The 27,082-nt window shown below is 43.0% G+C and overlaps 1 protein-coding gene across 3 annotated transcripts in view; it reads right to left on the reverse strand.

The window, feature by feature from the left end:
• Positions 1-27,082, reverse strand: part of ttn.2 (titin, tandem duplicate 2) — a 246,500-nt gene that overhangs the window by 147,541 nt on the left and 71,877 nt on the right. Inside the window, exons 68-98 of one of the 3 annotated variants that reach the window (XM_044216152.1) lie at positions 26,437-26,724; positions 25,438-25,716; positions 23,771-24,052; positions 22,442-22,720; positions 21,565-21,852; positions 19,727-20,014; positions 19,302-19,592; positions 18,404-18,691; positions 17,750-17,860; positions 16,810-17,095; positions 16,491-16,674; positions 16,327-16,410; positions 11,518-11,785; positions 11,142-11,402; positions 10,503-10,712; positions 10,317-10,394; positions 10,194-10,220; positions 9,393-9,449; positions 9,082-9,126; positions 8,741-8,794; positions 7,245-7,301; positions 6,423-6,494; positions 6,058-6,126; positions 5,810-5,890; positions 5,546-5,617; positions 5,018-5,239; positions 4,530-4,829; positions 4,015-4,113; positions 3,040-3,585; positions 1,665-1,742; positions 27-1,448 (exon numbers count right to left, since the gene is read on the reverse strand). In XM_044216152.1, coding sequence (XP_044072087.1) covers positions 27-1,448; positions 1,665-1,742; positions 3,040-3,585; positions 4,015-4,113; positions 4,530-4,829; positions 5,018-5,239; positions 5,546-5,617; positions 5,810-5,890; positions 6,058-6,126; positions 6,423-6,494; positions 7,245-7,301; positions 8,741-8,794; positions 9,082-9,126; positions 9,393-9,449; positions 10,194-10,220; positions 10,317-10,394; positions 10,503-10,712; positions 11,142-11,402; positions 11,518-11,785; positions 16,327-16,410; positions 16,491-16,674; positions 16,810-17,095; positions 17,750-17,860; positions 18,404-18,691; positions 19,302-19,592; positions 19,727-20,014; positions 21,565-21,852; positions 22,442-22,720; positions 23,771-24,052; positions 25,438-25,716; positions 26,437-26,724 — 6,966 coding nt within the window. The remainder of the gene's footprint in view (positions 1-26; positions 1,449-1,664; positions 1,743-3,039; positions 3,586-4,014; positions 4,114-4,529; positions 4,830-5,017; positions 5,240-5,545; positions 5,618-5,809; positions 5,891-6,057; positions 6,127-6,422; positions 6,495-7,244; positions 7,302-8,740; positions 8,795-9,081; positions 9,127-9,392; positions 9,450-10,193; positions 10,221-10,316; positions 10,395-10,502; positions 10,713-11,141; positions 11,403-11,517; positions 11,786-16,326; positions 16,411-16,490; positions 16,675-16,809; positions 17,096-17,749; positions 17,861-18,403; positions 18,692-19,301; positions 19,593-19,726; positions 20,015-21,564; positions 21,853-22,441; positions 22,721-23,770; positions 24,053-25,437; positions 25,717-26,436; positions 26,725-27,082) is intronic. The other 2 variants (XM_044216153.1, XM_044216154.1) reach the window with 2 other exon arrangements.

Here is a 27,082-nt window from a genome sequence, read left to right on the forward strand (position 1 = left end):
CATGATGTTAGATTTTCTCTCTGTACCTCTGGAAGCTGTTTGTGGGAAAATCCTTTTCTTCTCCTCTGGTTTTGAAGGGACTGAAGGTTTTGTCTTAACCGTATCCTTGATTAAAGGACTTGTGTCTTCTTTTTCCTTTTCAGAATCGCCTCTCTGAGGAGGGGCGTCTTTGGATTCCTCTGTTTTCTTGTATTCTGCTTTGGTTTTTGCAGCGACTGACTCAAACTCAGTCTCCTGTCCGATCACTTTTGGCTTTTTGAGCTCGATATCTGTTACTGACTCTTTTGGTTTTACCTTGGGGGTCACCTCTGCTTTAGGTTTAGTTTTTTCAGCAACTTTCTCCCTTTTTGTATCAATTGTCTCATCAGATTTTAACTTCTTCTCTTGTTTTACTACAGCTGGCTCATGTTTCTTTACGGACACTTTTTCTAGTGCACAAGTTTCATCTTTTTTGGAGTCGGATATGACTGGTAGTTTAATTTGAGTTTCCTCCTTTCTACTTGTTTCCTTGTCTACCATTTTTACTTGAACAGGGATACCATTTGTTGGTTTGTCTTTAACTATGACTTCTTTAGGCTCGATTGTAATTTCTGTAATCTCCTCAGTTCTACTGTATTTTTCTTCCGGAACAGCTGATATTATCTTGACGTCATGATCAACTGATTCGTCGTAGGTGACCTCTGTCAAAGCCATTCCTTCAATTTCCAGCTTTTCAGTTTGTTTTCTTGTTTCTCTGCTGATACTAATTGGAAAAGGTTTGGTTTTATCTGCGTCTGTCACCAGTGAGATATCTTTTACTAACTCTATTTCTTTGACTGTAGTAGTTTCCTCAGTTTTTCTCACTACCTGTTCTCTCACTTGTCTGTCTTTGCTTTCTGTTTTAATGGTTATTTCTCTTCCCTTTTTGACTGCAACACTAGTTTCTTGTTTAGAAACTTCTTTCTTGTCTGCCAGGTGTCTGACTGACATGCTGTCTCTCCTCTCATCTGTGATTTCTTCTGTTGGCGACTGGATCGTCCTGATAAAAAACTCCTCTTCAATTTTTTCTTCTGTAGGTTGCAGGGTTGTGACCTCCCAGTCTTTGTCAGATTCAGATTCCTGGACTACAACAATGGTTTCTTGTGTTTTTGGGACGACTCTGTGTTTAGTCAACCTGCTTTCTTTCCTCTTTGATGTGTCAGTAAAAGATATCTCACCTCTCAATTCAGATTTTTTATCTCTTTGGCTCGCCTTTTCTGTTGTACTTAAGACATCTACTTCTGATAACGACACTATTGTCTCGCCTAGAGGAGCCACTTCGTCCTCGTACAACACTTTGGCATGTTCTTCCACCACCGCTTCTTGTTCCCACACCTCCTCTGTGGGGGAAACTTTCTCTGTCACATAATAAACTTCCTGTATCTTCTGAGCTCCTTTCCTTCGCTCGATCTTGACAAGACTTGTAGTTGCTGGAAGTTTTAAGAAGTGTTGAAGAAGAGGCGTCATGTGGCGGCGCCAAGAGGTGATGACAAAACACAAAGACAAGCATCAGTGTTAGAAAGAGACAACACAGAATTAATTAAAGGGCTAATGCTTGGGGTGATAATCCACCTGTTGTGTATTATTATCAAGAGTTAAATATTAAGATGTGGTTAAAGTACTCCATGTTTTCAGATGGTCGGTACCTTTTTCTGGAGGAGAGACTTTTTTCTCGTGTTCAACCTCTGTGGGCAGAATCTTCTCAATCTTCTTAGTTTCTATTTCTTTTAAAGAATTTTTTCAAGATGGTGTGAGTAAAAGATAATTTTAAAAGAAGAGAATTTAGACAGTTAAACAAACACACATACAGAAATAACCAGCATACATTAAATAACACTACACACAGCAAGCAATAAGACATCAAAGAGGGATGTAAGATGTTACGAAATCCTTTGAAGAAGTGGAAACAGCTCAGTTTGTATACAACATTATGAATACTTGGTGATTCACTGTCAGACGTAACATCTGCTGTAGACTCAAAAAAATTAAATAGTTCTTTTCATTGTGCAATTAGTCAACTGATGCTTGTTTGAAGGTTAAAATAGATCAGTTATGTTGTCTTAAAGCCATCATTTATATGTTTAAAATTTTTCTGATAGCATACATTTTTGCTTTTGAAAAAAATGAGACTATCCTGGTGTGCATTGCTTTCTGCCACAGTGTCTGTTTTGATATTACAACTAGAGAATTTTTTTAATTTGACATAAAGTGGCTTTGCAGATATAAAATATTTTGAAAGGTTTACCTGACAAGTACTCTTGTCAAGTACTCTGTTGTTGAGTAAAGGGGTGGACAGAGGGTAGTCAGCCTGATCACAGCTTTTCATTGTTCAATTGAAGTTATTTTGTGCTTGCTTAGTTAGTTATACAAAGTTATACAAAATATCTTCGTGTTAAGAAAACCAATTGCACTTAAGGTCCACTAACTAGCTATTTTTGAGCCACTTTGTTTTCTAATTATATAGTAAAAATATTATATTATTGTGAAATATTGTTCAGTAAAAAATAAAGTTCAAGCCAGATTTCATCATTTGATGTAATAATTATTTAAGGAAAAAAAGAAAAAACGGTGTCATTCTTGATTCTACGAATGAATGGCACCAAAGTACAAAATGTACTAATTTCACACATAATGACTTTAACACATAGTTTCGAAGAGTAGTAAACGCATGGAACTTCTTTGGAGACCGCTTTTTGGGCATTTTGTTGGGCAAAATTAACAATTTAAATGATGGTGGAGATTCTTGCTTCAATTCAAGACTTTGGTCCATTAGTGAATCCGATACATTTGCCTTTAATTGTCAATGTGGAATAATTATTTGCATCAAAATTACACAACATTTTGAAGCAATACCAACATTTAATTTTTTTTTGAGTGTACATTTATATGTGCTGCAAAATACACCATATACTGCCATACAGCAGATGAACGAGTGCTGCTACTGGATTGTGGCTGATGGTTCACATGCATGAAGAAGACACAAAGAAAGATATAAAGAGTTGAGGTCTGCTTCAGCTGTACCTTTAGGAAGAGTTTCTTCTACATCTTGTTTAGGTTTAGCTTCAGGCACCTTCTCAGGTGTTTTATCGGGGGTCTTTGTAGGAACTGTTTTATCTACAGAGATCCTCTCTGTTTGTTTCTTAGACACCCTTTCTGGTTTTACTTCCTCAGCCTTTACAGGAAGCTCTGCAGGTGGTTTCTTTTCAGGAGTCCTCTCTTCTTCAGCCACCTTCTGAGGAACTTTTACAGGCTTCCTCTCAGGAGGAGCCTTCTCTGGCACTTTTTCCTCAGGTGTTTTTTCTGGAACCTTTTCAGGTACTTTTTCTGGCACCATCTTTGGAATTTCCTCCACCTTTCTCTCAGGTACTAGTACCTTCTCGGGGACCCTCTCAGGGATCTTTTCCTTCAACTTGGCTTTCACAGGAGGCTGTCTCTCAGGTACTGCTTCAGGTATTTTATCAGACAGCCTCTCAGGTTCAGTCTCCAACACAACTACCTCATCAAACACCTTCTGAAGTACTTTTTCAGGCACCTCTTCAGATACGAGTTTAGGTTTGGGCTTCACAGCTTTAAGAGGGTTTGACACAAAAACATGCAAAAGATATGACTATAAAGAATTTTAAAATGTGCTGGCGCACAAATAAGGATACTTTAAACACAATCGGGAGTACTGTACTCAAATTATCTTGAATTGCTGCTAGTTTGTCCTCAGGGTGGCGTTAGAGGAAAGAGCATGGAGTTGCTAAAATCTAAAGCATTCATCCTCTGGAGAGCAGGAATAAGATCAGGACATTTTATTATCATCTAGCCATTAGATTTTTTTATTTTTTTGTGTGGAAATTTCGGTGGTGGCACCAGAGGAAATTCATTTTAATTTGAGTAACATAACCCCGCTTGTTTAAAACTTAAAGAGACTCAAAGGACAACAAACAAAACGGAAGCTAACAAAGTCTGGGCTTGTTACTGAGGAAAGATCCATCAGAAACATAAAAGTACCTTTCTCTTTCTTTGTTGGCTCTTCTTTGGGAGGAACGACAACAGGTTCTGTTTTCTTGGCTGCTTTTGGAGGCTCGGGTATTTTTTCTTCCACAGGAACTTTAAAGAGGACCATTCACATACATTAGAGCCTTACAATGATCTCAAGTTGAAGAGTGTTGTTAGAGATGAACACAACACTCTATCGAGTGTAAGACAAGAAAAACTCAACTAAAACTGACAAACACAATGTGCAGCCCCATCGTCACATCACAGTAACTCTGTGAGCCAGAAGTTAGACCAAAACAAACACACCACAGAAGCTGAAGACAGTTTAAGATGAGTGTAAGAGTTTCGGTTTTAGTGTGAGGGGTTACGGTTAGATTAAGGAGTTTGCTTGCACAAACTAAACTTAACACAAAAAGGATCAATAAGCACTCTTAGAAAATCACTCCAGATGAGTTAAAGTTGGATGGTGAAGTTAAGAAGATTAAGAAAAACTCTGGCGCCGCATCTCAATCAGAGACGTTGTATACCTTTCTTGAGAGGTTCCTTTGGTGTCAGCATCAGTTCTGGTTTGGTCTTTGGAGGTTCTGGTTTTGGCACTGTCACTTCAGCTTTTTTCACTGCCGGTTCAGGTTTGGGGACCACCGCAGGTTCTGGTTTTGGAACTGGAGGTTCTGGCTTGGCAACGGCAGGTTTTGGCTCAGGTTTACGGACTTCTGGTTTTGGTTTTTCTGGTTCTGGTTTTGGTTTTCGGGCTTCTGGTTCTGGCTTTTTTACTGCCGGTTCAGGCTTGATCTTTGCCAGCTCTGGTTTTGTAGCCTCTTCGGGGACTTAAAGTAACATTTAGATATGTTTAGATATGAGCAAAGACATTCAGGACAAACAGAAAGTCAAAGATTCGCTTCCACGCTTGAAGCTAAGCAAACACAGTTAAGACATCTTAATACTCAAGACAGAGAAACAGACACACAATCAGACTTAACCCGTCACACACACATCCAAACAAAGCAGGAAATACCTTTGGATGGTGGTGTCGCCGGCTTCTTTACCAGTGTCGGCTTAGCTTCAGGCTCCGGCTCGACCTTCACCGCATATTTGGCTTCAGGTTCTGCTTTGGGAGCCGGTGTGGGCTTAGGCTTTGGTTCAGGTTCTGCTTTCGCTTTGGGCTTGTGTTCAGGTTCAGGCTTAGCTGCAGGTGCCACTTTTTTGGGCTCAGCTGGTACCTGAGGCTTGGGCTCATCTTCAGGTAAGTAACACAAACATTAGCTAATGTTAGCATTGAGTCGTGGTAGCATCTAAGAGTTATCAAGAGGCGTTCGAAAGAGTGAGATGACACTCAACAGAGAGACACGCTGATGAAAAGTGAAACTAACAACAGTATTACATGGAAAATACACAGAACACCAATTACAAACAGTAAGTCTGAATAAAATCAAGACAAGACAATAAGATATTAAGAGGTAAGAAGCTAAGTAGCTGTGTAAGTAAGCTGCTACTGAGGACGCTTGATAAGATGTCAAACAACAGGAAGAACAAAGTGAAGTACCTTTCTTTGGCACTCCAGGCTTCTCGGCAGGCAGCGAGGGAGCAGCAGCAGGCTTCTTAACCTCCTCTGGTTCTTTTAAGACACATTCAAACACATTATACACAACAAAATCAAAGAAAACAAGAAGACAAAAGGAACAGAACTCAATCTGAACAAGTGCAACAGTCAAGTTGCATCATAACAGAAAAGTCAACATCAGGACAGTGTCATCAGCAAAGACGGAACATGTTCAGTACAGAGGTGTTACAAATCAGACATCTCTACCTTTGGGAGCAGGGACTTCCTTCTTCTCTGGGACTGAAATTACAGGAATCCTTTCCTCCACTGGCTTTTTGGCTTCTGTTACTTTAAAATTTCAGAAAATTAAGTGAAACATTAAGAGAAGTTACGGAGTAAAAGATCACACAAACACTACAAAAACTATTTTAAAAGTGTAAAAAACATGGAAAGCCATAGATGAATTTATTATTAAACAGGTAGGCTACATGCAAACATCAGAGGTATGTTGGTACCTTTTGGTGGTGATGGCTCCTTCACAGCTGGTGTTGGCTTCTCTTCAGGCTTTTTCTCAGCTTTGGGAACTTAAAAGACACCGATTGTGTTAGCATCACAAGAGAGATGCTGTGCATTTGCAGGCGAAGCAGAGAAGCGCAACAGAAGATAATAAGACAGAAAAAAGCAACTACAGTAGATAATGTAATAAGTCTATCTGTAGCATAAATAAAAGATTAAGTAAGAGAACAAAGGAATTAAAAACAGGAAGGACAAAGTGGAACAGGACAAAACAGTCAAAGATTTTAGTAGCGGATGATGGACAAATAAGTTTTGCAGGACAGGGCGCTGAGCTGCAACAGGAAGACGTTCAGGTCTACAGTACCTTTAGTTGGGATTTCCGATCTCATTTCAACTTTCTTGGTCTCCACTGTCTCCTCAATGGGAACTCTGGCAGCTAGTGAAAAAACAAACAAACACAGGAACATATCTAGAATCATCATTACTGTCGGGAAAACATTCACTTTCTGAATTCCATGTTACTGCAGCAAAACCAAAAATTTCTCACTTTTAAAAGATTAATTACTTCTTGTATCAAACAGATGAAATCTAATGGTTATTTAAATTGTTTAATCAATCGTACTATGAAGTCTTAGAAATAGAGTAATTATCTCTAGTGTTTTGGTGAAAAATCAGTGCTGTATAAAATCTTGTTTCATGTTAAGAACACAAACCTTAAATAGTGTGTTGTGGTTTGACATAAAAAATAAAGAAATAACCTGTTGAAAGTACAGACTCCAAACTTAAAATGTACATGTTAACTAGTAGACCAATTAGAAGTGAAATTCAGTGCAAAGGAAAATAACCATGACTGGTTACACCCATGCATTTGGGGTAAGAAATAAAAAGTTTTAGGAGGTAAGCAGAAGCCAAAAAAATGACAGAATTGACCTCAGACTGCAGCTAAGGAACCAAGAGAGGTTATTCTTGGCAAAATAAAGACAAAAGAAGAATGATTATGAGACAAACAAACAAAAGAAGAAAGGGTGAGCGACAGGAACATAAAAAGTAAAAGAGGTAAAGGACATAAATCTCAAAAATAAAGACAAACGTTAAGAGAGAGCCATGTTAGGAGTGGCTCAAACACACACAGGTATTAACAGACAGATAACCGACTTCCTTCCTGTGTGCTATTGTGATCTGATACCTTTGGTTGTGGACACCTGCTGTGTTACCGTCTCTTCTGTCCAGCTCTGATACTCGACTGAAGGTGTGACAACCACAAAAGTGACAGAAGACAACAAACGTGAGGCAGACAGTTTGTGCTCGGTGACAAAAACTCATGACATCATTTCACAGTTATCAAAGTCACTATCTTGTCATCTCAGAGAACCTTTAGTTCACTCCTGAGGTATGACTAAAACAATTGGCTAAACTTTCACTTTTAAAAATACACTCCCTGATTTCACTGATTACAGAACTGGCCTACTGGTCACATGCTTAGGGGTCCAAAGGGTCAAAGGGAACCAGAGCCAGAGAATCTGTTTAAAGTGACATTCAAATGACCACAAAGAGACACATAATGACTACAAAGAGCAAAACGACTTCAGAGGCCGCTGTGTTTGTCATTTGCCCAGGGGCCTGTTGTCTTATTATACGTCTATGCCTGATTTTGTTACAGCGCCAACAAAAGCCAAAATCATAGTTCACATTTAGGAGCTTTAACAAAATCAGGAGGCAGATCTTTAAAGAGAAACTAAACCCCAAATACAGATCTAAACTTGGTCTATAAAACCCACATTTTAGTCTGGACAGCTATAAACTATTTTATGAGTTTAAATTTCCTGATAAAACTCCGCTGAGTTAACTTTTCCAGGTCGACAAGACTTTGACTGTGAAATGGCGACACAACGGGAAGTTAGTGAGTGTGTGATGAAGATGGAAGATGGGATGAAAGTTAAAGAGTGAAAAAAGAACACATCCTCAAATGTCGGACACAAACAAACAAGAACATGTAAAATCAACGGGACAAAGGCTTTCATTTGAAATCTGCTTGTGCCTTCTTGTTGGCGATAAAAACAACTTTTACAAAGCAGAGATCAGTCAGATGACACAATGATGATGTGATGAACGTTAGAGGCAGATTTGGGTAAACTCCCATTCGGAGACACTTACAATTGTGCTTTAATTAACCCCAAAATGGGTTAATTATACTATTAATGTACTAATAATGACTTCATCATTATTAGTAAGGATAGACAGCTTACTTGTTTACTAATATTTTACTTTTTCAGATGAATTTAAATTGCAGTACTTGTTATCCTTTGGTCCACGTTTAATAGAGAATCATTTCTTATTTTTGTGCTAGAAAATTACTTACTACCATTTAGTCTGCAATTTTAAAATTTCTTATAGTTCCTATTTAAATACTGAACAAAATTTCCTTTCCACAAAGATTAAGATTCAAAGTTTTCAAGCTAATTTTCAGAAAACAAATCACTTTTTTCACTCATCACAATTTTATTAATCCTTATATTTTTATTGTTTAATCTTCAATCGATCAGAATTATCAGAATCCCTGTGATGCTTCAATTTTGTGAGAATTATTTTATCTTCTGTTTTTCCCAGATCTGCTCAGATGGTTTGGTTGGTGATGGAGAGGATGAAGTTTGAGTAAAAAATAAGAAATACAACATGTTGTACCTTGCTGCTCAACCTCCACCTCTTCTTCATAGTGATATGAATATTCAGCTGATTCTTAAAAACAAAAATGTTTTTTGTTTCCATTATTAAGAACAAAGACAGAAGAGTTTTCAATTTATGATGAGAAGTATGGATTAATTTGACTGTCAGTCAGGTGAGGGATTACAACAGTAAAAAAGTTAATTAATAGTGTTTGTACATCATAAATGTTAAATCTAATCTGTAATTTAGATATATGACAAAGATAATAATCAGTTTAATGTTAAACTCATTTATTTTGGTAAAATCTTGTCAGGATGGAGGGTGTGAGCAGATGAAGTACAAAAACACACAGTAAATACCTCTATGTTCAATCTCTTCTTCGTAATGATAGAATTCAGCAGATTCTTTAAAAGACAAAAAACGTTATGATGTTAAATTTGGGTCACATTGTTAATTTTATTGGCCACAAAGTGCTTTAAAGTTCTTTAAATTCAAGAATTTAGCCAGAGATTCATAAAGATTCACAGAGTCAGTTTTCTGATTCCTTGAAACTTTATGGAAACAAAAACTTTGGGGTTTTGGGGGTTTGGTCTAAACTCACGTTTGAGAATAACTCTCTGATAAATGGATTTCAAAGTGAACTGAACCCTGCTTCTGATTCCAGTCTTACCTTGAATTGCCACTGATGAAGGCACGTCAGGCCTCTGAACTGAGGAGTCTGGGACATCTACAGAATATGAAATATGGTGCATACCAAAACTTTACTATCATAATACAACAGTTATTTAAGAAAAGGACTGCATGTACAGTAGTATTAGAAAAAAACATAATATTAATAGTTGATATAAACTGTTCGTTATTTAAAGGAACAGTTGAACAGTTTGACATTTTGGAAGATCCTCCTGCTTCCCAGCCTTTTTCAGAGCTGTTGGAAGGTATAAGATATAGATAGCACCAATTCACTACAAAATGCTACCATAACATCAGCCAACTTCAAACAGCTAGCATAATACTGAATATGCTAACTGTTTGTAGCTACCATAACATGGACTGGCCGAGGATCGAGGATGTTATGGGACTAAAGCTAGTCTATATGAGACCTAACAAACTGCCTTGGACACTGTTCATGGAAACCTCAGTCAACTACAACATAACATAATGTTAGATATGCTAACAGTTTGTAGCTATCATAAAATCAGATAAGTACAAACTGCTAGCATAATTTTGTACATCCAAACTGTTTGTACGTTCTATAACATTGAATAGCTGTAAACATAACTTTGATTATACTAGTTTTTTGTAGGTACACCGGCTAGCAGTTTCACCCAGCTTCCAGTCTCTGTGCTAAGCTAGGCTGAATGTGTCTACAGAGATGAAACGGATGAAGAAGACTCTGATAAAGACGTAGAACAAGAGGATTTCCTAAAATGTTGCTGATAGATGAAAGTTATTGACAAAATAAACTACTTACCGAAGGGCACCATTGCTAATTCAATTTCTGTGAAAAGGGGAAGAGTGAACAACATGTTAAACGCTAAAACAGACAAAAGCTGAACAGAAGCATAAAAAGTGCCGCCTGACTAGGAACTTTTACCTTTGCCAGACAAATAAAGCTCAGCTGTGCTCTTAGCCTCTCCTCTGGGCTCCAACCTCACAATCACTGAGTACACGCCTACACGGGATTATTAATGAAGACGTTTAACACTCAAGTCATAAAAACAATGAGAAAAAAAAAATCTGTAGGGCTTTGTGACGGGCCTTTCGATGGCGTTCTACACACCTTCGTCTTCAATGGCCACATTTTGGATGACCATGAAATGTCTTCGGCCCTCGCTTCTGAAGTTGTACTTAGGGCTCTCTCTCAGTTCCCAGGTGTCTTTGTACCATGAAACGATAGCGTTGTCGAAGGACACCTCACACTCAAAGGTGGCCGACTGGCGCTCGTTGACTTCGATGTTGTGGATGCGTTTGGTGAAATGAATTTGTTCAGCTAAAACAGATAAAGACGTGAATGGGTAAACGTGTTTGGCATCACAACTGGGAATGTATGACAATACTTGAATGGTAGTTTTCATCGACACAACATCCACATGGTTAGAAATGATGATGAGAGGAATGTTTATGGGACGGTTATAATGACGGGCTGTTGTGGGGAGGATGGATTTGAGTCAAGATGGACGTAAGAAGACAACGAATGAGATGATAGCGGACGTTTTTGCAAGATAATCCAGGAGAGGAGAGGCGTGAAGAATGTTAAGACAGAGGAAGACAAATCCCAGAAGAAAGAGAAAAAAAGAGGGTAAAATCCAAACCTCCAACATTAGTCTCAGGGTTTGATGGGGGGAGTCGAAAGAGGTTAGTAAACGGGCAGAACATCCACCACGTCTAGAAGGTTGCAAGATTGTTTCCAGGTACAAACCTTCTACCCACAGGTCGGCCGAGGACTCCAGGTGCTGGTACCTGCAGGTGTATCTGCCCTGGTCTTCAGGCTTCAGGTCTCTGATCAGAAGCTTCTGAACCTTGTGTTTCACCTCGGATGTGTACCTGCCCTTCATCTCTAACTGCTTGCCATTTTTAAACCACTGAGCCTCTACGTTAGGGATGGACAACTGACATAACAGAGTACACGACTGGCCTTCCTTACCAGATGTGTCCTGCAGATGCTTCTCAACCTCCGCTTCTGAAAGACAGAACACACAAAGAAGATAATGCAATAATGAGCTGTAATGATGGTATATAATTGATACGATGTGACAGATGTTGTACAGCTGCAGGTATACAATAGCAGTACTGACCCATGACGGTGAGCTTGGCGCTGGAGATGTGCGGCCCACAGACAACCCGGTAGTTGCCTTGGTCAGACGACTGGCACTTCTTGATCTTGAGCAGGTGGCGGTCGCCACTGATGCTGATGTCGTACTTGTCGTTGGTGTCCAGTTTCTGGGTGCCCTTGTACCAGGACAGGGTGATCTCTGGGTAGTTGATCTTGATCTCGCACTCAAACACCGCCACCTTATTGGTGAAGACGGACTGATCGGAGATGTCCTTCACCACGGTGACAGGCTGCAGGAGCGACAAGAGAATCAACTCTCTGAAGTCCAAGTTACTGACAGAAACAGCAACATTTTCTCACTGTTGAAGTGCTTATAACACCTTTTTAAACTGAAGTCTCCAGAAACAGAATGATTATCTCTGGTGGTTTGTAACCTTTATTAATATCATACTGTATATACAATATTTATTGTTTTAAATAGAATGAATCAGAAAAAAGCTGTTGAAAGTGCAAACTCCAAATTTAAAATTTACCAGGTGATCTGTCAAAGCAGCAAAGGGAAACAATAAGCCTGACTGCTTTCTGGGATTGTGCTAAAAACAACATCAACTCATTCATTTGGTTTAAAAACAAACAAGTAAACAAAGCACCAACTGCTTAATTGTCCCCAGACTGTTAGCTGTTGTAATCTGTGTCCATATTTCAGACTCTGCATCTTTACCAGGACACAAATCCCAACAAGTCTCCTGTTCAGACTCAAACAACAGTGAATGAATCTAACAAGTGTTGTGAATCACAGCTGATGGATCTTCTTCCTCCGTCGTTGTCCAGAAACTATTAAAACCCATCAGCGAGCCGCTCTGTTGCCCTGGGCGACATGTTCCTTCATCACCACGAACACACACACTGTAGTTTATTCTGACTCCGCCCCACACACACCGTCCTGCTGCCCCAAACACTCACTACAGCACCACATGTGGATTCATCCGCCGCTGGAAATAGTCCCCAACAGATGCTCTGTTTCCTCCTGTTGGTCTGATAAAAACTACAGCGAGCAGCTGTTTGAGGAAACTACTGAGCCTTTTTAAACAGGAAACTGTAGATCTGTGAGGTGTTTTTAAAGATTGACGTCTTCAGCAGGAACCCATGGGCTTGTTATTAAGAAAAATATAGAATAAAACCACAATTTTCCTTTAATGCTGCTTTCAAATAAACCTTAGAGAGTTTGCATTTTCAGTTGAGAAGTTGAGAACACAACACGCTCGGCTTTAGGAGGTAATATTTTGCCAAAAACATCCATCCATCCATCCATCCATCCATCCATCCATCCATCCATCTTCTTCCGCTTATCCGGGGCCGGGTCGCGGGGGCAGCAGTCTAAGCAGGGACTCCCAGACTTCCTTCGCCCCAGACACTTCCTCCAGCTCCTCCGGGGATCGAGGCGTTCCCAGGCCAGCCGAGAGACATAGTCCCTCCAGCGTGTCCTGGGTCTTCCCGGGGCCGCCTCCCGGTGGGACATGCCCAGAACACCTCCCGAGGGAGGCGTCCAGGAGGCATCCGGATCAGATGCCCTAGCCACCTCAGCTGGCTCCTCTCGACGTGGAGGAGCAGCGGCTCTACTCGAGCTCCCCGTGTGACTGAGCTCCTCACCCTATCTCTAAGGGGCGCCCAGCCACTCGGCGGAGGAAGCCCATTTCGGCCGCTTGTATCCGCGATCTTGTCCTTTCGGTCACTACCCAAAGCTCATGACCATAGGTGAGGGCAGGGCGTAGATTGACCGTAAATCGAGAGCTTTGTCTTTCGACTCAGCTCCTTCTTTACCACAACGGTCCGATACAGCGCCCGCATCACTGCAGGCGCTGCACCGATCCGCCTGTCAATCTCACGCTCCATCCGTCCCTCACTCGTGAACAAGACCCCGAGATACTTAAACTCCTCCACTTGGGGCAAGGACTCCCCACCCACGCGAAGAGAGCAAACCACCTTTTTCCGGTCAAGAACCATGGCCTCAGATTTGGAAGAGCTGATTCTCATCCCAGCTGCTTCACACTCGGCTGCAAACCGTCCCAGTGCATGCTGCAGGTCCTGGTTTGAAGAAGCCATCAGAACGACATCATCTGCAAACAGCAGAGATGAGATCCTGTGGTTCCCAAACCGGACACCCTCCGCCCCTGACTGCGCCTAGAAATTCTGTCCATATAAATTATGAACAGAACCGGTGACAAAGGGCAGCCCTGGCGGAGTCCAACATGCACCGGGAACAGGTCTGACTTACTGCCGGCAATGCGAACACAGCTCCTGCTCCGGTTATACAGGGACCGGACAGCCCTTAGCAAAGGGCCCCGGACCCCATACTCCCAGAGCACTCCCCACAAAGCGCCCGGGGCACACGGTCGAATGCCTTCTCCAGATCCACAAAGCACATGTGGACTGGTTGGGCAAACTCCCATGAACCCTCGAGCACCCGATGGAGAGTATAGAGCTGGTCCAGTGTTCCACGACCGGGACGAAAACCACTCTGCTCCTCCTGAATCCGAGGTTCGACTATCGGACGAATTCTCCTCTCCAGTACCCTGGAATAGACCTTACCGGGAGGCTGAGAAGTGTGATCCCTCTGTGATTGGAACACACCCTCCGGTCCCCTTCTTATACAGAGGGACCACCACCCCGGTCTGCCAGTCCAGAGGCACTGTCCCAGACCGCCACGCGATGTTGCAGAGACGTGTCAGCCAAGACAGTCCCACAACATCCAGAGACTTAAGATACTCAGGACGGATCTCATCCACCCCGAAGCCTTGCCACCAAGGAGCTTGCCAACAACCTCAGTGACTTCGGCCAGGGTGATGGATGAGTCCGCCTCCGAGTCCCCAGCCTCCAGCTTCCTCTTCGGAAGGCGTGACAGCGGGATTGAGGAGATCCTCAAAGTATTCCTTCCACCGTCCGACAACATCCCCAGTCGAGGTCAACAGCTCTCCACCCGCACCGTACAAGGTGTTGGTGAAGAACTGCTTCCCCCTCCTGAGCCGCCGGACGGTTTGCCAGAATTTCTTTGAGGCCGACCGATAGTCCTCCTCCATGGCCTCTCCGAACCTCTCCCAGTCCTGAGTTTTTGCCTCTGTGACCGCACGGGCTGCAGCACGCTTAGCCTGCCGGTACCTGTCAGCTGCCTCGGGAGTCCCACGAGCCAACAAGGCCCGATAGGACTCCTTCTTCAGCCTGACGGCATCCCTTACTTCCGGCATCCACCACCGTGTTCGGGGATTGCCGCGCGACAGGCACCAGAAACCTTGCGACCACAGCTACGAGCCGCGCATCGACAATGGAGGTGGAAAACATGGTCCACTCGGACTCAATGTCCCCAACCTCCCGGGATCTGGGAGAAGCTCTCCCGGAGGTGTGAGTTGTAGACCCTGCTGACAGAGGGCTCCGCCAGACGTTCCCAGCAGAGCCTCACGATACGCTTGGGCCTGCCAAGTCTGTCCGGCTTCCTCCCCGCCAGCGGATCCAACTCACCACCAGGTGGTGATCGGTTGACAGCTCCGCCCCTCTCTTCACCCGAGTGTCCAAGACACGCGGCGGAGGTCAGATGATACGACAACAAAGTCGATCATCGACCTCCGGCCTAGGGTGTCCTGGTGCCACGTGCACTGATGGACACCCTTGTGCTTGAACATGGTGTTAGTTATGGACAAACTGTAACTAGCACAGAAGTCCAACAACTGAACACCGCTCGGGTTCAGATCAGGGGCCGTTCCTTCCGATTACCCCTCTCCAGGTGTCACTGTCGTTGCCCACGTGGGCGTTGAAGTCCCCAGTAGAACAACGGAGTCCCGGGTGGTGCACTGTCTAGTACCCCTCCCAGGGACTCCAAGAAGGCCTGGTACTCTGCACTGCTGTTCGGCCCGTGAGGCCGCCACAACAGTGAGAGACCTGTCCCCACCCGGAGGCGGAGGGACGCGACCCTCTCGTTCACTGGGGTAAACTCCAACACGTGACGGCTGAGCTGTGGGGCTATGAGCAGGCCCACACCAGCCCGCCGCCTCTCCCCGCCGGCAACGCCAGAGAAATGGAGCGTCCAGCCCCTCTCGAGGAGACGGGTTCCAGAGCCCAGGCTGTGCATGGAGGCGAGGCCGACTATATCTAGCCGGTAACGCTCAACCTCCCGCACAAGCTCAGGCTCCTTCCCCCCCAGCGAAGTGACATTCCATGTCCCTAGAGCCAGTTTCTGTGTCCGGAGATCTGGTCGCCGAAGCCCCTGCCTTCGACTGCCGCCCAGATCTCTCTGCACCGGCCTTTGCCAAAAACAGACGCTGTTAATAAATAAATAATAAAGTTGTGTTTTCTGCATTTATACCCGATGAAGTACAAGAAAAAAGTTGACAACGAAGCTATCTGACTGTCAGGGGCTTTAAGGTTTTTAACTTGCTGTTAGAAAACGACACTTTTGAAGTTGTGAACACCACATCACTGAGTGGACACACCGCTTTGAACCGCATCTCACAGCTTTTATCAGCAAAGTTTCATATTTAGGTCATGTGTTGACACCTGAACAGACTCGAGTGGAGAACTTCACACAGCTGCAGAATGAGCTAATGTCAAGCTGCTCCTCCCAAGGTCGAGGCTGAATGTTCACCCTCAAGTCTTTAAGAGTTTTTAAATGTTGGTGCATTTTGTGAAACTCTGGCAACCCACTGAGTCTGACTGGCTAGAGATCAGTTTACAGATAAACTCTCATCAGTCTGATAAAAAGATGAATTGTGCGTTATAGTTTGAAGTGTTTGGTGTAACAATAAAGCTTTGGTTTTCCAGCAGTCAGTAAACGTGTCCTGACCTCTGTCCGCTCCATCCTCTTCTGCAGGTCGGCCACCAGCCGGGCCATGTCCTCATCGGACTCTCTGTCTCCACGTTCCAGTTCCTGTCAACAACAACCACATTATTCAGCACGACGTCTGCAGACGCAGACACACGAGACGAGCTGACTGTGCAGAGCGTTACCGGTCTTCCACTTTCTTCAGCTTTCTCCTTCTTCAGCTGCTCGATGGCCTGCAGCAGGCCTCGGTAGTCTGTGATTCCGTACATTCGGGCGTACTTCTCGTACTCTTTGGGGTCCACGTTCCTCAGAAGCTCAACAATGTCGATGTCCTTCTCCTCCTGTGGACTCTTCTGCTTCGATGGCGTCCTGAGAACAAGACAAAGGAGCCAACATGAGTTTGTAAAGATGGAGACACCGGAGGGTCCAGCAGATTAAAATGTAAATTTAGCCAAAATACAAAAGTGCAGATGGATTAAAGATTACGTTCTCAGATAAACTCACTTCTTCAGTTTGGCGCGGAGGTCTCCCTCGAGCACCGCCGCCTCTTTCTTTTCGTCCACGTGCATGTCGGCGCTGCTCTCGATCTCTCCGTGCTTGTTGGAGGCGACACACCTGTACTGACCCGAGTCCGACTTGGTCACCTCTCTGATCTCCAGTTTGGCCTCCTGGCCTTTCTGCTCGATGGAGATCCGGCCGCCGTGCGTGATCTGCCTCCACTTCCCCTTCATCCACTTCACGCTGGGGATGGGGTCTCCGCCCACTTTGGCGATGAAGGTGGCGATGCCCTCTGTGGAACAGCAGGCGGCGAGTTAGGACAACAGTACAAAGGTACAGAGTCTGATTGTGACTTCCACATTTACTTTCAGGGCAACAGCTGAAATGTGTTTGTCTGACTTTATATCGCAGAGGTGCCATCTGCATCTGTTATGTCACAAACATATCTGTGTGTCGGAAGTTGTCGTTTTCTGCTTTCAATAGTTTTCTACTCTTCATACATTATCTAGACGTTTAGCTTCCAACTAAATAATAGAATATCTTCCCCATGAACCTGAATTCATTAAATAAGAAAATGTGATTTGAATTGTAAGTAAATAAATCCACAGCAAGCAGTCTCTGTCCCACAGGCAGACATCTGTAATTCTGTTAGCTCGTGATGCTGCAGTGACTTCCTGTTTACAGAGCTGATTGTTTTAGAAAGGACGGTGCTACAGATGTTTCCTACATGTGAGACTTTGTGAGTTCACTTTCCGGCAGAGAGTTAGATATGAAGATTTATAGTATAATAATATTAATATTAATAATATTAATAATAAATAAATAAAAGAAGAAGAACCTTGATTTATATTATACAGCATTTATTTTAAAAAACAGATACAAAAGCTAAAGGAATTATCTGACTCCTGTTTCTGTGTACATGTAGTGTACATGTGGTGCGTCTCACTCTCAGTGGCGTGTGCAGTTTTGGGCTCCTCGATGAAGAACAGGTTTTCCAGTTTTTTGGTCGGAGCGGCTGCTGGAGCCTCAGCAGGAGCCGGAGCTGCTCCTGGTTTCTCTGCAACACAACGACAAGGTGCAACATGGCAACAAAGACTCAGTTTGCAGCTGAAGGTGAAGAGAACAACAACACAGCAGGCTGCAGTCCAGATCATCACGGTGTTAACAGTAAAAGTTAAATCAAGTTAAACACTGACGCATCTGAACGCATCAGATTTGATTGGTGATCACTGTTCCACTCCTTTACACAAACATTTCAGGAGTCACAGTGTCCACCAGATGGAGCTGTTTGACACCAGGCACCAACATCTTGAATCAAGTGGAAAACCTGACAGCGCAGTGGGCGGCTCAGTGTTTCCCTCTGGACACCACACACCCGTGACTTTAGTCTGAGTGCCATTTTTAACAACAACTCTTTAGTTCACCACACACTCAAAAACACTTCAGGAATCAGCAGCCTGTAATCAGAACAACTGAGAAACTGACATATTATGATGTAGGGATAAAAGTTGATCTTTAAAAATAGTGAAGTGCTTTGATCTGAACAGATATGACCACGAAGAATCGAAGTACTGATGCACTTTGTTTCCACAGGTTTTACCTCTGACGCTGACTTTGGCCTTGCAGAACTCGCTGCCGGCGTCGTTGGTGGCCTTGCAGAGGTAATCGCCGGCGTCGTGCCTGGAGGCCGGGCTGATCTCCAGACAGGCCGTCCCGTCAGAGAAGCTGATCCTAGTGCTCCCGGTGGACGTCAGGTCCTTCCTGTCCTTCATCCACTGGATCTTCAGAGGAGGAGACCCGCAGACGTGACACCTGAGACTCAGCTTCTCGCCCTCGTCCACAGTCACCGGTTTGAGAGGGACGTCGAACACCGGAGGCTTCTTGGCCTCTGCAGGAGAGATATTACAGTTTCACGTCAGCAGACTGTGCTGGTGTCAGTGATGAGGGCGGTCCAGGAGCTTTCACAAGCAAATATCTAAACCAGTGATTACAGTCAGTGCACACAAAATACAGCAGATCAGTCATGATCAGTTCTTTAATATTTACAACCGACGTTTTGGTAAATTTATGTAAAGAAAAAAAAGTAATTATTACTTCGAATCTTAAAAAGATCTAAAGTATTCAGTCTCGTAATTACAGTTTTTTAATTACAGGATCCATATGTTGTAATTATGTCTTAGCAGCTTATAATTACAAAATACCTATAACATATTTACTATTCTGTATCTCATAATGACGAGATGAAGATCTTTTTCTTGTAATTATTAGATCCGTGACATGCAGGTTGTCAGAGCTGCGATTAACTGTTGTGTATAAAATGAGCGAAAGGACGTCCAGAGCCTCAAAGCCACACATATTCACTTTACTGCGATACCAAACACAGAAAAGCAGAAACTCTTGCTGAAACACTCAAATGAATCATTTTGACAAATCAATTAAGTGACTACTTGTTTCAGCACTGCAGTGAATACGTGATCAGCTGATTGGTGTAAACCCACCTGAGATGCCCACAGTGACGTCGCAGGAGGCTCTTCCAGCTTCGTTGGAGGCCTGGCAGGAGTACCTGCCGCTGTCCGTCACCCGACTGCTCTTAATGCACAGCACGGCCACGTTACTCTTAAAGCTGATGTCGTATTTGTCGGAGCTGTGGATCTCTGCGCTGTCTTTGAACCAGCTGACAGACATGGGCTGCGAGCCAGAGACTCGGCCCTCGATCTTCACCAGTTTGCCCTCCGTGTCCTCCATGTTCTCCGAGGGCTTTTTGGTGAACACCGGAGGGTTTTTACGCTCTGAAAACAAGAGAGGAAAGTGGCGTGAGGAGAGGGAGTTTGTTGTTCTCACACAAAGAAACGCCCTCAAAAGGGGCCTGAGTGTTTCAGAAGAGAGGGCCGAGATGGCCTGAGTGTGGCCCGGGTTCAAATACCTTTGACTGTGATATCAGAGGAACAAGAGTCCTTGCCCATGTCGTTAGAGGCATGGCAGAAGTACCTCCCCGTGTCGGCCTTATCTGCCTTCAGAATGGTCAGGTGGGGCGTGTCATCCACACAGCTGATCTTATAATTCCCCCCGGTGCGAATATCTTTATGGTCTTTGGACCATGTGACTTTAATGGGGGCAGAGCCGGTCATGTGACACTCCAGCTCAATGCTGTCACCCACCGTCACCTCCTGTGGCGACAACTTCCTGTCAAAGACCGGAGGGTATCGTGGTTCTGCAGGGTCCGTGAAAGAGCGGGAGGAAGATAAAACAACAACAACAAATCTTTAGATGGAAATATTTCAGCCGTTCGGGCTCCAAACTGTCTGACAGAAGCTCTGCTACCACCATTAACGGCACCAAACACATCACAACACTCTCACTGTCACAAGAAACCGAGCTGGGAGTTTCTCAACCTCAGGGTCGGGACCCCACATGGGTTCAGTTCAGGAGTTCAGGAGATTCCTAAGCTGGTATTAACCCCTGGAAGTGTTACTGAACTCAGAAACTCAGGACTGTCGCGGACGAGCCACCTGCAGCTTTATGTTCTGACCGGCACTCTGATTATTTACACTTTGTTTCTGAGAATTCAGGTTTTCATTTGGTCAATTAGGTGGACGGCTCTAAATACCGCAATACCCATGAGCCTCGGCTGCTGTTGCTATGGAGAAGAACCCAGTCAGAGGTGTGGTGAATTCAGGATGCTTAAACATGTTGCCATGGTTACTGAGTTCGTCCAAAACTGGTCCAGAATCAGACAGTGAATTAAATTTAACTGCTGAATGTTTAATAAAGTAATCCTAAGCTTTAACATGAGAATGTGATGTTTGTTAGCGAAGTGCACCCTGGGAGTCGTAGTTGACTTCTCTCCTTCAGTTCTTTTTGTGTAACTTTGACTCTTTATCAAAGAACCAGATATTTTCTAACACAGTTGCTCTGATGATCCAACCAACAGCAGGTCTCTTCCTGCTGTTTACGCCTGTTTTACGATATTAACAATATGCCACAAGTCTATAATCGAACTTAGAAACACCTGGACTCACTTTCTGCACTCCGTCACAGAGAGAACAGTGTCGTTAGCTAACACTAAACTAAACTTGCCTACGGATCTTCCCTAGCTGTTCATCCATCTGTCCATTTAGATGAACTGACATCTTGGTAATTCAGTTCCACATAACTAGCTGGGAGGGCTAAAGCTAACTAGCTTAGCAGATATCAGCAGCTGCCCTCTCAGCTTCTGACTCTGGTGTTTCAGCTACATTTAAATCACATATTTAAATGTATTGAATTGTAAATTAATTCATTACATATTAATAGAAGACAGACAGACACACACATAGCAAAACAGAGATACATTTAATTCCTATAAGCTGTGGACATTTTCTTAAACAAACGAGTTGAACTGGAGCAGAAAGCTGAGAGAACACATTTTGTTGGCGGATCACTCCGTGAAGGCAAAGTGTATCTGCAGTTTTTAGATATCATGTTGGTTCTATAGCACGGACTGTTTTGGCTGATATAATCAACGGAGGGATAAAAGCAACCTTTCTATCTTTTCTCAGCTTCGCTGCTTTGTTAGGTCTAAGTGTGATGTTGACGACACCCTGCCAAAAGCCCACCGGGTAAAATGAAGTAAAGTGACATGAAGGTCATTTTGGGACCTGAAAAACAGGGTCACATGCCAGAGAAGGTTGAGAAATTCTGCTTCAGTGTCTCAAACTACACAGAAGAATCTTTTTGACCCTAACACATCATGCTGTTTATGTCATGGCAGGCTGCACAGACCTTGCAGAGTGAGCTTGGCTCTGCAGGAGGCCGAGCCCACGCTGTTGGTGGCCACGCAGGTGTACTCCCCAGAGTGCCTCATCTCGCCGCGGCCGATCTGCAGCACGGCCGTGTTGTCGTCGTACAGCATGGAGAACTCGTCTCCCTGACGCAGAGGCTCGCCGTCTTTCAGCCACGACACGTCGATGGGCGACGAGCCGGCGACGCGGCACTCGAACCTGACCGGCTGACCCTCCGTCTGCTGCAGGCTGGTGATTTTCTTGGGGAAGGACGGCGGCGTTTTGGCCTCTGGAGACGGGAAAGACGTGACAGTGAGTGGAAGGATTTTGGAAGAAAAGATATTTATAGTAACCAGAAAGTACATTTACTCAAGTTCTGCACTTAAGTACAACTTTGAGGTACTTGTACTTCACTTGAGTATTTCCATTTTCTGCTACTTTGTATTTCTACTCTGCTCTGTTTATCTGACAAATGAAGATTTTATTACAGTTTATTTTACAGTATATAAAACAGTTAGTGAGCTCCACCTCAACTACAACAGTAAAATGCTGCATTACAGTACAAGTCATTTTTCTGCGTTGAGTACTTTCAATACTTAAAGTACATTTTGCTAGTAATACTTACTTTTACTTAAGTAACATTTGCAATTCACTTGTAATGGAGAGAATGTCTTTAAATTAGTTTTATTGTTCTACAAACATACTGTGTCAGCACTTTCAGCTTGTCTCTCCATGAAATATGAATAAAGTTATATTACTATAAATAAGACATGCTCAGTGTATTTAGAAAGTAGACATTTGGGAGACACACATGAACATTTAAATGAAACAGACGTCAATGCAGTAGTTTTTGTTGAGGAGGAAAACCAGGTGTTCACCTAGCACAGTGAGTCTGCAGGTGGAGGAGGCGGAGCCTATCCTGTTCTCCGCCTTGCAGGTGTACTCTCCGATGTCTGCCTTGGTGGCTTTGCTGAGCTTCAGACAGGCGACACCCTTCGAGTACTCTAACCTGCAGGTGGGGCTGGACCTGACTTTGCCGTCGGCCTTGAACCAGGACACCTTGATCTCAGGTGTGCCCGCCACCTGACACTTCAGACACACGGCGTCTCCTGACGTCACCTCCATGGGCTCCAGGGACTCGATGAAGTACGGCGGCTCTGCAGTCACAAACACAAAAAATCTGTGTAACGCCTGCTGCCTGCTGGTCAAAGCAGGTACTGCACAGACTGTCACCCAGGTTACTGTCACAGCAGGTTACTAACTCGTGTGTATAATATACTTTTTAAATTCTAGCTGCATGTTTGGGTACAGCCACATTGATTGTGTGTGCTTTTATTTATAAATGCACATCAGAAAAGAGTTTCTATTGTTCTTTTGTTTGAATTGTGCAAAATGGGCCTAAAAATACAATAAATGTTCTTCCTTTTGTTTGAGTGCATTTAAAACCGAATGATTTTTGTGCACCACACTGCCACAGTTAGCACTGCTGTGTGACTCAGCGTGTTCTGTTTCTGTTGGAGGCCTACATGCCGTCAGTATAGTGTGCATTACTTTGAGTCTGATATCTGTTTGCAGTTTGTGATTTTATTACAGTTTTACAATTTTAGCTTCATTAAATATCCAAGAAAAGTTATGCATTGTGTTTATTAGAGGACTACACTGTTAACCGTAATGTGTGTGTATATATAGATATATACAATATGTGTGTGTGTGTGTTGGATGGATATAAAACCCTAGGCAGCGAAGACACAACGCACTCAAAAACATACTTGGACAAGCAGCGCACAGCCGCCTCCCTACACTTTCAGTGGGAGTATCTGAGAGTCTAAAATGGGGCTAAGCTCAGTTCAGCTCAGTGACTGGATAATCATAGAATCAGTGTTAGATTGAAGTGAACCAGATGTTTTGATTTTATGTAATTTCTCTGTTAATAGCAACTTCAGAAATCCATAAATTACAACTTGTACTTTAGTTAGACGGACCGTCATGTCTGGAGATGTTTCGAAGCTGCTACTGATCACATAGGGATACAGTAATTGAGCTAAGCTAGGCTAATGACAGAAGTTTAATGTACATGCAGAGACATTCAAAAGGTATCCATGAGTTTGTTTTCAGTTTTAAAAACCGTAAAATCTCTCAAATCTGAGCTGACCTTTTAAAAATCAGAATCAGTTCAATGATTATCAGCCAAGAAAAGTCGAACTAACCAAGGATGGACACATGTGCTTCACACGTGTCCTTTCCGGCGTCGTTGGAGACTTCGCAGGAGTATTTTCCTGCGGCCTCCTTGTCGTCAGTGCTGAGACACTCAAGGATGCAGGAGCTTTCGGTCGTGGTGATGTTGTATTTGTAAGAAGCAAAGATCTGCTGGCCGTCTTTGTACCAGTTCACTGTGATTTTAGGAGTTCCAGTGTACGTACACTCCAGCGTTAATGGTTTGCCCTTTTCAACTGACACGTCCTTCAGCTTCTTAGAGAAGGCTGCCGGCTCTGAGTGACACAATGTTGAGTTTACATTACAACGAGGACATCGAGCACAAGAAAAACACAGAGTCAGATAAGACAAATCTTAGGTTGGTACCAATCAAGCCATTGTTTCCCTCACACTGTGTGATTATCACTCTTATACAATGACCACTTTCCAGTGATTAGCGCTGATCCAGGACCAGTCAGTGACTCACGCACTGACTGGGATTTACTCTTTCTGCCCCATCTTTTTCAGAGTTTTTCTGAAAGCCAATCAGAATGCAGTATTCGTTGCTGTGTGTAGCAGTACATTATACCAGTTACTCAGTTCAGAGGTTTAATTTTGAAGTACTTGTACTTGAGTATTTAAAATTAATGCTACTTTATACTTTTGATCTACTACATTTAAGGTAGAAAAGGTTTCAGTCGTAGTCATCTGGACACTGTTTTCAGAATCAAGACGTTTCGACTCCCATCCGGAAGTCATTCTCAATTGTGAAAAAATGGGACGGGAACTGGAAATTTAAGCTACTCTGAGTTACATAAGCCCTGCCCTCAGGAAGGAGTCTACCTGAGGGCAGCCTTTGCTAATCAGGCACTTAACAGTGATGAAGTAGATGCAGCCAGAAAACAATAGGCCTGATTACTGATTACTGGGCCATCTTGGAAACTATTAGGTCAGTTTCAGGTGAAACTAGCTATTAACAGATACTCAGGTAGACTCCTCCCTGAGGGCGGGGCTTATGTAACACAGAGTAGCTTAAATTTCTAGTTCCCGTCCCATTTTTTCACAATTGAGAATGACTTCCGGATGGGAGCCGAAACGTCTTGATTCTGAAAACAGTGTCCAGATGACTACGACTGAAACCCTTTCTACAATAGAACACTCCTGGACGAATGAGGGACTAGACCGTCTTACTACATTTAAGTGAAATATTGTACTATTTACTGACCATACCCACCATACCCATCTAATCAGCTTCTGAAATATGAGGCATTGTTATAGATTTAACTACCCAACAGTATATAAAGTATTTTAAATTCGCTCCTATTCCACCAGCTACACTGTAATGGATCAATAAAATGCAATTATATAATATGTAATAAAATATCACCAACAGGAAACATTCTGCTGCAAAATAAATACCTTTTTTTATACTTTAAATACATTTAGCTTGTAATACTTAATACTGTAATTTTACTTTTCTTAGGTTAAGTATCTAAATAGTTCTTTAGCAGGCGTAAACATATATCAAGTGTTGTGTGGATCTGACTTTGTGTTCAGGTCACTAGATGCTCCACTGAGAGAGCTAACTATAGTTTGTGGATCTACATAAAGGTGCAAAAACAGATGCTTTACTTAAATTAGGGGATAAAAAAGGAAAAATATAGCTTCATGTCAGACTGACCTTTGACAGAGAGATTAACTGGGCAGCTTTCCTTTCCTGCGTCATTAATGATCTGACAGGTGTACTCTCCAGCATGAGATCTGTCCACGTTAAAAAGCTCCAAAATAACTTGGTTATCCTTCAGGGAGAAATCACAGCCCCGTCCGGCCAGGATCTCCTTTGTTCCTCTGAACCACTTCAGTTTGAGGGGGGCGCTGCCTTTCACCATGGCTGAGATAGTCACGTTAGAGCCTGGCATGGCTTCCACCGGCTGTGGTGGCACCACGAAAGATGGAGGTTCTGGGTGTAAACAGACAGTAACAGAAATCAAACATGGTGGAATCTGACTATTAAACTATTTAAGGGAATGTAAAGGTAAATACTTAAATCAGAGTTGAATTTTTATTTTTCCATTTACTTCATGTGACTTTTATTTAATTAGTATGGTCACTTGAGATCTAAATCCCCAGCCAAAATGGAAGCACAATAATGTGACACAAACCTACATAGATCCAACATTCACTAAGCAAAGAAGAGTTTACCTTGGCCCCTATGAAGCCGGAAAGGTAAGTGGCACGGTTTGACTTCTGAGTAGATGTTATTTTGAGTAAATGTAGTTTAATGTTTTTTTCATTGCTGCTGCTATAAGCCAATATATGTTGCCAGTTTCACCAAAAACCTCACAGATTTCCCTGATTAGTTGTGTTAATGTTCTGGCATGTGCTATCACATTTGACACTCTAATAAAATGCATTTTTTAACAGAACATTTCTAGGCAAATCTACATAGAAATAATCCACCATAAATCTTCTTCAACATCAAATGTTTCCTCATTTTCAAATAGCCCTGATTAACCTAAAAAGAAAATGTGCAATACATTCATATAAGAGATTTTGAGAAACAAATGCAAGCAGCACAAAAACTCAATTTCTGGCCTAGGACTGTAAGGGTTAATAAAACAAGTAATTAATATAAGAAGCAGGTGCAACACGCAGTCCTTGTCTGTCTGTAGTTACCGACCTTTTACAATCAAGGAGGCCGTGGTTTCACTGGATCCTGCCTTGTTGACAGCTTTACATTTATACACTCCAGAGTCGGACAGCTTCAGTGTGGGCACTTTGAGTGTGCAGCTATTGTCGCTGAATGAAATCTCATAATTTGGTCCGCTCTGTATCTCCTCCCCATCGTGGTACCATGAGATGGTAAAAGGTGGGGAGCCCGACACTTTGCACTCCATCTCTCCAGCTTTTCCAACAACTGTGTTGCAATCCTTCAACTTCCTGGAGAATGTTGCAGGTATGATCTTATCTGTTAGGGAGGGAAACAAGGAGTTACTAGTGCATCAGGACAAATAATAGGGCTGGGTATAAAACCTCAGTGCTTTCTGATGTTGCACCAAGAATCAAAAACTGTCAAGTACTGAAAGCTGACATTGAATGTTTGGTCAGATTAGTAAGCTGGTTGACTCATTCTTTAATCAAATAGTTTATGGCTGCTTGTGTTTATACAACATTAAACAATTGAGAACTTTCACTTCTGTTGTTAAATTTAAAAAAAGTTTTGTAGAAAAACATGATTATATTTCTCAAAGTAAGGGATCCAAAAAAAAGACATCGACAATCGTTTTGGTATTGGTACCAAATCTTAGGTATCATATTGGCACTTA

This window comes from Siniperca chuatsi, linkage group LG12 (assembly GCF_020085105.1).
Source record: "Siniperca chuatsi isolate FFG_IHB_CAS linkage group LG12, ASM2008510v1, whole genome shotgun sequence".
Lineage (NCBI taxonomy): Eukaryota > Metazoa > Chordata > Actinopteri > Centrarchiformes > Sinipercidae > Siniperca > Siniperca chuatsi.